General features: G+C 53.9%; 1 protein-coding gene across 2 annotated transcripts; it reads right to left on the reverse strand.

Moving 5' to 3' along the window:
- Positions 1 to 787: 787 nt before the first annotated feature.
- On the reverse strand, positions 788 to 9589 carry SLC29A3 (solute carrier family 29 member 3). 2 transcript variants are annotated; one of them, XM_058840898.1, is made up of 6 exons: positions 9529 to 9589; positions 8312 to 8572; positions 5387 to 5469; positions 4513 to 4739; positions 3455 to 3617; positions 788 to 2992 (listed from the first exon to the last, which is right to left on the reverse strand). In XM_058840898.1, exons 2-6 carry the CDS (start codon positions 8558 to 8560, stop codon positions 2323 to 2325), a joined length of 1392 nt encoding a protein of 463 aa, XP_058696881.1. In that variant the 5' UTR covers positions 8561 to 8572; positions 9529 to 9589; the 3' UTR covers positions 788 to 2322. The 2 variants fall into 2 exon arrangements, with proteins under 2 accessions (XP_058696881.1, XP_058696880.1); XM_058840897.1 differs by lacking the exon at positions 9529 to 9589 and adding an exon at positions 9045 to 9519.
- Positions 9590 to 10090: the final 501 nt, after the last annotated feature.

Below are 10090 nucleotides of genomic sequence, written 5' to 3' on the forward strand. Positions count from 1 at the left end.
GGAAGCTCTTGGAGAACTAGAAGGCAGTGTTACCTCCCAGCTAAATGCCATGAAGTAGGTTTGGATCCCTACAGTGCTCCTCCTGGCTAGAGCATCATTCCAGGCCTGGCAACCGGGGCCAATGGCTGCTTTTGACACCACCTCAAGCCCCTCAGGCACAAGACCTGTGCTTTGGTGCATCCCAGATCCAGCAGCCTTCATTCCACCTCACCACCACTTCCCTCCTCATCCCGCTTTTCCTTACCTGGAGCTCCTTGCTAAGGCCCACGCTGAGCAGCAGATGTGGCTTCTCCCAGGCACTGTAATTACCTCCCTGCCGTTCTATGCAATTCCCTATAAATTATCCCTCCCCTTTCACAGGGGGATCACCCACAGCTCGTGGCTCAGAGGCCTGGCAGCATCCACCCCCATATCGTGGCATTCCCACCAGCATTCCCTGCTTTATGCCCAGACCTGCTTCTTCCCATTTTGCATCTGTATTGGTTTTCCCCCCTCATTTATTAACCTTCCTTAGCTGCATGTCACCAAAACCAAAGGATAAATCCCCTTTTTGCTCACCCCCCTGCCACAGGAATGCTCTCCATACCTACCTGCATGTCACTTGGGGATATTCCACTGGAATAACTGCAGTGATCTCAGGGCTCCCTCACCCAGCCTGTGCCAGGGATTTCTCTGAGTTTACAATCCAAGCTGGGAGAGAAGGATGACCAGAAGGAAAAATGCAAGCTAAAACTGCATGCATCAGTGCATCTCCAAGAGAAATTATTCCAGACACCAGCAGTTGCACAGGATCAAGAATTATCTTTATTAGCAACAGTACCAGATAACTGAGTTCTCCCTCCAGAGGAATTTTGTCTGTAACACAGAGAGGAAGAGCAGAGATGCAAAGCAGTAAAAAAACCCAAGCCAAATCTCATCATTCCTTGGATTGGGGAGAAAGGCACAGGTGGAAGACAGGCCCACTGAAGGCCACAAAGGGACTTTTTGGTTGCCAGCACCAAGTTAGGTTGGCCTTTCTGACCAACTGCAGCAGGCATCCTGCTGTTCTCCCAGCAAAGCCCCACATCCAGCAGCTCCCTCCACCACAACGTGGGCAAGCAGGAGGTGCTGAGAGAACATCCCAGTAATGGAGCATCTGCTCCTAACCCAGTCTTAAAGGAATTAATTTCCACAGACAGCATCTCTGAGGCATCGCTGCACTGCCAAGCTCTGCCATTACACCCCTGCTTATCAGTTCACCTCTTCTAGACCATAAATCCAGCCAATTTGAGAAAATAAATACTATAATCGGATTTAGTCCAGGCTGTGCTGGCATATGGGAGTCTAAATGACTTTAAAAGCCAGTCTTCTTTGGGTGGGCCATAATTTTGGGTGTCACAGTAGCTCACCCCTCTGAAAACATCTGGAGGCCATATGGTGCCTGTCTATATGAATTAACCAGATTTCTGCTGTGAACCTCATGCCTCTCCCTGGCTCTCACAGAGCTCTCTGAATGCAGACTGAAGACACCCGAAAAACCTCAGGTTAGGCCCACTCGGCATTTCACATTCCTTGGGGGGGGTCACACCACAGTCACAGCAGGAAAAATGCTCCTCTCAGCCTGGCCAGGGGACAGTCCCCCACACTAGTGGCACCATGCTAGGGGTAGATGATCCCTCAATTCAGTTTTATGTGGAAAAATTAAAGCAAGCAAGATTCCAAGTGGAGTGGTTTCCCTTTTATATATATATATATATGGGGGTTTTTTTAGATTTTTTTGTGCAATGATTGTATGAAATCTGTGCAAAACTGTGCCCTGATCCCTGGGGCAGCTGCTACTCACTCCCTAAGTTGTGAGAAGGGCTCAAATCCCTTTTAGTTGAACATCACCATCACAGCTCGGTGAGGGGTGATCTCGCCCAATGATCACCCAACCCCTGAAGGGCTGAACTTGTAACAGTGTGGCAGCAAAACCCAAGGTGCCCCCAAAAGCCCCGGGCTCAGCTTAAAATCACTGGCACATGGGTAAGGGATGGTATCCCTGTGTCCCTGGTGCTTCCCTGAGCTCCCTGGGGAGGATAAAGCTGTTTTGGTCCCTGCTCCATTGAACTGGGGAGTGACAATGTCTGACAGAACCTTCCCAAGCACAGGGGATGCCCCTTCCCAGAAGGGAGACTTTCCCTCTGCATCCCCCTGGATGCAGCTTCCCCCCTCCCAAGACAGGCACAGCCTGCCTCAAAACCAGAGGGTAACTGACTCTTTTGGGAAATAAAACCCAAACCCCAAATACCCAACAGCAGCACCACAAACTGAGGGCATCCTCCTTCTCCTCCTTCTGCCCATCTACACGAGGTGCACCACGAAAACAGCACAGGCAGACCCCAGAGCCAGCCCCAGCACGAGGTAGAACGTCATCACCACCCCTGCTGCCTCAGCCAGCTCTTTGGGCACGATTTTGGGCCCGTAGACCATGACCAGTGTGCCCAGGTAGCCGTTGCTGAGCCCCAGCAGCGCCGTGAAGACCACGGGGTAGATGTCCCGGTTGAACACCACGGTCCGGATGTGAGCCCGGGGCTGGTAGTTGCTGAGGATGAAGAGAGGGAGGAAGATGGTTCTGAGGAGGACGAGGGCAGGCAGCAGTTTGCTCTTGGGGCCAGGCACCTGGATCCAGGCGGTGACCTGCCTCCCGCACCAGTCAGCAAAGTTGTACAGGAGGAAACACGTGAGCGGTGTGAAGTACTTGGTGCTCCACGGGCTTCCCGAGGCTTTGCTGACAGACTCGATGTTGGAGGAGAGGGAGGGGAAGACGATGATGGAGATGAAGAAGACGTAGAAGAGGCAGAAGCCGAGGAGGGCGGTCTTCTGCAGGATGGGGCGGAGTGGGGGGATGCCAGCGCTTCTTGCGAGGAAGGAGGAATTCACGGTGCCTCGCGGCTCTGCCTCGGCCTCCACGGAGCTGTCGGGGGGCACCGTGACCAGAGAGGGGCTCTCCTTCTGGCTGCCCAGGTAATACCTGGAGACAGAGGGAAGCACAGGGGGAATACAACTGAGATTTGCAGAGAGGACAGGAGAGAAGCTGGAGACACAGGTAAGCCCACCAATCCCCTCTCCCCATCTCTCTGCACCCTCAGTGCTCACAGAGGGGACCCTGCTGCCTGCCTATGGCTTGGGGGCTACAAGCACCCATGGGTCACACACATCCCAGTGGCACACACGATATGGGGACACTCCTGGCTGGCTGCCTCTGGATTAGGGCTCTCTGCTGACTCCACACATTTTGGGAACGCCGGCACCAGCAGCCCTGGGAAAGCTTGGCAGAAACTCAGCACGCGCCCAGTTTCAGCCTGCGGTTTCGGTGAAAGGGGAAGCGTGGCTGGCGGCGGTGCCGGGGCAGGGACCAGGCAGCATCCCATGGATCCCCCAGCAATGCCACTGCAAACCCTCCACGGGGTGCCCCTGGCAGGCTGGCACTCACCTGGAGTACTCCAGCCTGGGCAGGAGCAGGTAGACCATGATGCAGACGACGATGAAGATGTCGGCGGTGAGGAAATAGGCCAGGGCGCTGTCAGTGACATCGGCCGCTGCTGCCAGGTCTATCAGAGAGGCCACGGCGCTGATGGTGCCACCCATGGCCTGGCCTGAGTGTGGGAACAGAGGTGGGTACAGTGAGGGGCAGAGAACAAGAGGGGGAGCCCAGAAGTTCCTCTTCTGACATGTACAGGTCCCCAGGGCACACAGCTCAGGCCCTGCCCCACACCTGCACAAGCCACGCCTCAGGTATTTGTGGGGCTGCACCACAGCCCAGGTGCCATCCTGCACCCCCTTCCAACACAGCACACACAGGGGTCAGGATGGGACCCAACCTGCTGGGCTTGCAGGTACCCAGCCCCGCAGAAAAAGTCCAAACCATTTCCAAAGCCTAAACCTGGCTTTCCACCAGCATGCATATAATCAACTTCACTTCTGCGCTCCCCCAGATGGGAATACAAGCCAGTGGTGGCAGGAATACCTCCTCAGGGATGTGGTGCTTTCCTTCTCTGAGATAAACTCATTAAAACACTCCTGTCTTGGCCCCAGGAAAAATTTCACCATCCTGATTTTTTCCCCCCTCTCCTCTTGGTTTGTCAACCATTGCACAGCACATTTATAATGTTATCAAAGCTCCAGGCAGCTCATCACTCACGGCTCCCAGCCTGCCCCTCATCACTCATGGAAATGCTGATCAGAAAGGAGCAGACAAGGCAAAGCTGCAGATCCCTCTGCTGGAAATGGCAGGGCAGGGGGATGGCATCTCCTTCCCTCCTTTTTCCCTGCACCCAGCAACTCTCCAGGGTCAGTTTATGGCTATTTACAGAAACCAAAGCTCACGTGACCGAGCAAGTTTCTCCTTCAGCAACTTCCCTTTATCATTAGGGCAAAGTTAAGCTTCTACAACAAACCCCACATGACAAAACCCCAGAGGCAAGGAGAGAGAAAACCACAGAGCCGAGCAGGGAAAGTCCAAGAGCATGATCCCAATGGGATCTCACCAACCTGAGATCAGAGCCTGCAGGTTCCTCATGGGGAAGCAGCTGCTCAGGCCGAAGAGGCTGCTGGAGAAGACGGTGGAGGCGCTGCTGACCACGGCCACGCAGCCGACGGTGAGGGCGAAGAAGCGCGTGGTCCAGGCGGAGGTGTCCACCTTCACCAGCACCGTGATCACCAGGAAAACAGCCAGCATGACAAAGAGGGAGGACAGGATCCTGACACTGGCAGGAACCCTGGGGACAAGGGGAAGAAATCACTCCTGTGCTTCAAACCACAAGGCGAAGGTTCCACACAGGAGGACAACTCCTGTGCTGGCGGAAGGGGCAGAGAAAATAAAGAGAGGTGGGAGGAGATGGGGAAGCAGTGAGGCAAGGAGCTGGAACCTGGAGATTAGGCATGCAAACCCATGCAGGAGTTTGATATAGGATAAGGAAGGGTAAAAATGAAGGCACAATGAGGCTGTTTGAGATTTAAGCCAAGCTTGTAACAAGGTGCAGCTGATCCATTTCTTATCCCAGTTCAAGGGCTGGTAAAACCAGGGCAAGGTGTTGCTCCTACCTGGATGAGCTTGGCTTTAGTCAACCAGTCTCCTGAAGACAATAAAGGTATTTTTAAGAGGGGAAAACCATTTCCAAGCAATTAACCGAGGAATTAATTTACTCAAGCCAACACAGGTGGAGCAAGGTGCTGTTCCCACTTCATCTCAGCTAGCTGCAACTCAGACAGGGGCAAGGAAGGGAATTTTGGCTGCACTGGGAGGCTGAGCTCAGGATGCCCCGTGGTGTCACCCTGAGGAAAGGGCAGCCTGAGCTGGAAAGAAGACAGGAACAAAGCCAGGGAGAAATGTGGCTCAGGCACTTGGGATCAGAGCAACACTTACTTGTTGACAAGCAAGAAGTTTCCAATCAGGCACAGCACTGAGGGCACGGTGGAAGCAATGGAGATGTAACTCTCAAAATAGTCCTGCCAGAGAAAAACAAACCCAAAATAAAGTAAAAAAAACTGTAGGGAGGAACAAGACATGAATTTCATTCTTGAATATGGCACAACAAGGAGTTATGGTGTAGGTGTCCACCTTACTGTGTTGCAGCCCGTGTTGCAAATTGCTCAGGGCAATGGGAATTCTGGGATTTGCCCTCCCATTGTCCTGGGCTATTTCAGGGAATCAGGGACATAAATTCAGAAGGAAAGAAATAAACAGTGAAAGGAAATAGCTGCCATGGTGCTGTGCACCATCAAAGCATGTCTGCTCCCTCTCCTCCCCTTGAGGGGCTTAATCCCATTTTTTTGCTGCAGGAATCTCAGCCAGCAGGTAGGATGATGCACACAAAGGGGAGGATGACCTACATGTCCACTCCTATCATGACAGGTTTTCACTTTCTGCACTTATCCAGCTACAAAGATGGGGTCTCATCATGTCCAACCAGGAGAGAAGGCACTTGGCAGGTTTTCTCCGCACAGTTCATTGTTTTTTACAGCTTCGCATCATTTTTAATCAGTTTACAAGCACGTTTATCTCTTCTTCCCTATCAAGAGCTTCACTGGAAGCAACAGGAAATCTAATAATCATTCCTAGAGGGTCCAGATAGGCAGAGACTTAGATGCCTGTGCTTATGGCATCAGCTCAGCCAAGCAGGAGGCTCAAAGATCTGCAGCCACACGATGAATCTTAAGAGAAAAGACAAAGCAAAATGCAAAGCTGGCTGCCAAAACTCCAGCTTATTTACCCACCTACTTAAAACAAACCTCCAAACCATCCTGGGGATACTCAATAAACTTCCAAGTTAATTTGCTTCTGCTTCTGGGGAAGAAAAAATGACTTTCTAATGCTTTGCACCAAGCAGAAGTGTACTCGAAGTAACCCAGCAGAGATGCTGCGCTTTGAGCATCCCAGGGAAATTTTCATTCATTCCCAGCCAACGGGCTCACACCAGCAGCAAGAAGAGAATTGGGCAAGTACTTAAGAGCCTTTGCACCACATTTTTAGTGCAGCAGTGGAATGGTGGGTGGCAAATTTAATCCATGCCTAGGCCAGCAGAAAACATCAGGTTCCATCCTCCTCTCTCCTGCTTGTTAGGTTTTAATCCATCTCCAATGGCAACTCTTCTGCCTCTTTGGGTATTCCCACCCTTCACAGATATGCTTTCATTTTTGGCACTGCAGGATATACCCAGTCTTTCTCCCTTTCTGCTGAGCCCTTAAAATAAACCCCAGAGCAAACCTGACATCTGCCTCCCACATCCAGGTCTAATGGGGGGAAGGTGTCATCCCTCAGCCACGGAGCTGAGGCACATAATGGAAGTGTTTAACCCCGTACTAACTTCAAACACTGAGGCTGCCATGATGCCTTAAAAAGCCCCAAACCCAAACAAAGCACCCTGGTGGCAAACCTGACACAAGATGCTTTCGCAAAGCAGTTTCTATTCTGCTCCAGACTTGGCAGCTGGGCTCCTGCCAGGCTGGAAAAGGAATCCAGGTCCGTGACGGTGGCTGAAGGCACGGGGCATGAAATTAGCAGCAGTGAAAAGGCTGGAGCCAGGAGCAGGCTGTCAGTCAGAGGTGCATCCTTCCAGAGTCCAGCTCTGTGTGCAGGTAAACCCTCCTGCTGCAGCAGCAGGGCACAAACTGGGCTGGCTGGTTTGATGTTGATGACACTCGACTGCCACAGGACAGCCACGTAACTTTTCCGTGGAGAAAGGAAACAGCATCGCTCCATGGCCACACAAGAAGAGGAAAAACACCTTTTCAGCAAAGAAGTGTCTGATCCAGCCAGGAATACAGCTGTGCTTTAACATTCTTTACTTAAACCCAGCTTTTTTTCCCCAAGAGGATCAGCATGATTGCAGTGAGGAACATGTGGGATGCAGGGAATATGAAAGAACACCGTGCCATGTGGTGACAAAGAACCCTTCACCCCTCTCTGAGCATCTTCACTGGCACAGACACATAATTTTGGCCTTCAGGCAGTGCAGGAGCTTGGGCACCATCAGTTTAATTCAGTTTCTTGCTTTACAGCAGCACACCTGTAGCATATAAGCACTGGTATAAGCACTCTCCTTCCTCCCCATCAAAAAAAGCAGCTGACACTTAAGAACTAGGAAAATTAAAAGAGCTGTGGGTGCACTGGAGTGAGAAATCCGAGGGGAAAGGCGGTCATCACACCTGGCCCTGTGTTTATATAAAAACAAAAAGTGCCCAAACCACCTGAACAAGCTCTGCCATGAGAGGTGGATATGATACAGCCTCATCGTGCCAACACTTTTTCCAGCCGTAAAGAAACAAACCCACAGCTTTGTCAGGGAGGCACAGGGAAATAATCCTGCTGTGGCAGGAGGAGTGAGAGGAAGCAGCTTTTCTGGGGACAGAAAGAGGCCATTAACCTGCCACCCCCCAAGGCTGCCTCATCCATCACCCCCATGGCAAGCGCCCCGCTCCATATGCCACAAGCCAGATGTTGATCACTGCAAGGAGATTCTCATGTCACACCTGCCAGATCATGAAGGACACAAGAACAGACCACCACAAAGACACCTTGCACTGCAGAAATCGCCCTATGAAAGGTTAAGCCCTATTTTTTTAGATTCACCTTAACACTCAGAAGTCCAAATACAGGTAAAAGGCAATCTGAAGCATCTTCCCTGTAGCCATTTATAAATAAACACCAAACAAACCTTTCCCTCCAGTTTGCAGCAGGTGAGACCCTTCAGGACATTCATTTACCTTCTGGGGAAGTGGAGGGGGGAAAAGAATGAGTAAGTTAGGAAGGAAAACAGGTTATTTTTCCTGCCCCAAAAGCACCACTCACCCGCAGGTCTGAGGCCGCCTGCCCCACCGGGCCCGGCTCATCCGAGCAGTTCTGCAGCTTGTACCTCCAGTAGTGTTTGGCCGTGATGAAGAAATTCCAGGGCAGGAGGGACCCGATGCCCAGGAGGAAAAATATAATGTAGGCCCCATGCCAGCGGTCCCTTGGCTTCTGCCGGCTGTACCTGCTCCCCACGGGATCCTCCAGCAGCGGCTCCTGGTCCGGGGGAAAGCTGCCGGCTGCCGGGATCATTGTGCTGGCACGCTGGGAAAAACAACGCCCACAAGGATATTGTCACACCAGGGCTCCAAGAGTGCTGCTCACAAGCTGTGGCTCCATCCCCCTTTGGCCCCAGCAAATCATGGAGTGGTTTGGGCTGGAAGGGACCTCCAAGCCCATCTCACTCCAACCTCACTGCCATGGGCAGGGACACCTTCCACTATCCCAGGCTGCTCCAAGCCCTGTCCAGCCTGGCCTGGGACACTTCCAGGGATCCAGAGGCTGCAACAGCTGCTCTGGGCACCCTGTGCCAGGGCCTCAAGCAGCCAAATACGGGAGGAGTGAGCCAGCGATGGAAAGGCATGGGGAAAGGCACTGAGACTCAGCAGGTTCCACCCACACCTCCGTCCATAATTAATAATTAACCTGTCCCCTTGGACTTGCAGGAGTAAGAAACCTCGCTTAGCTCATGTCAGGCACAAAAAAAACCAAACAAACAAACAAACAAAAAAAAAACCAACAACAAAACAACCCCGACAGCCGCCAAACCAACAGCGCCGTCGGGCCCGGCAGAGCAAGGCGTAAACTCGTAGTGACACCGCCGGCCTTTCCGAAACGACGTGTAAATTACCACAGCATCGGCCGGGCTCGGCGGAGCGGCTCCCAGCCCCACCGAGGCGTCACCCGGCCGTGGAAAATGACTCACAGAGCCCCACGGCATCACGTGCCGCAGGAAAACCACCTGTGAACAACGCCGGAGCCCGGCCAGGGGCACCGGGACCCACCGGGACCCACCGGCGGCCTCGGAGCCGACCCCCGCCCACAGGGGCCGGGCAGAGCGCGGGGGAGGCGGAAATGCCGGAAACCGCGGATTTTGCGAACAAACGGGGAATTTCAGGAGCGGGGAGCGCCGCCTCCCTCCCTCCTTGCGGCCTCCTGCTCTACCCTGGTGTCCCCCCGCCTCCGCCCGGCCCCGCTCGCCCCGATAGCGCAGAACTCACGGGGGTCCCTCCCGGCCCCGCCGCCGCCGCCGCCACCGCCTCACGGCCCCCGGCCCCGCCCCGCCCGCCTTTAATGGGCAGGCCACGCCCACACAGCTCATGGCCACGCCCTTCAGTGTTGGCCACGCCCCCGCGGGGAAAGGCGGGCAGGAGCGGAGTGACCACGCCCTTCCATGCTGGCCACGCCCCCTCAGCGGCGGACACGCCCCTCCAGGCCACGCCCACCGCCCCACATGGTGCCCCGGGGCTGCTCTGAGGGCTGGAAACCCCTGATGGAGCCAGGCTGGGAGAAATGGGGGTTCACCTGCACAAGAGGAGGCTCCAGGGACACCTCAGAGCCCCTGCCAGGCCCTAAAGGGGCTCCAGGAGAGCTGGAGAGGGACTGGGGGCAAGGGATGGAGGGACAGGACACAGGGAACGGCTCCCAGTGCCAGAGGGCAGGGATAGATGGGATATTGGGAAGAAGTTCTTCCCTGTGAGGGCAGAGAGGCCCTGGCAGAGGTTGCCCAGAGAAGCTGTGGCTGCACCATCCCTGGAAGTGTCCAAACCGAAGCTGGATGGG

The sequence above is a fragment of the Poecile atricapillus genome, chromosome 6 (assembly GCF_030490865.1).
Source record: "Poecile atricapillus isolate bPoeAtr1 chromosome 6, bPoeAtr1.hap1, whole genome shotgun sequence".
Lineage (NCBI taxonomy): Eukaryota > Metazoa > Chordata > Aves > Passeriformes > Paridae > Poecile > Poecile atricapillus.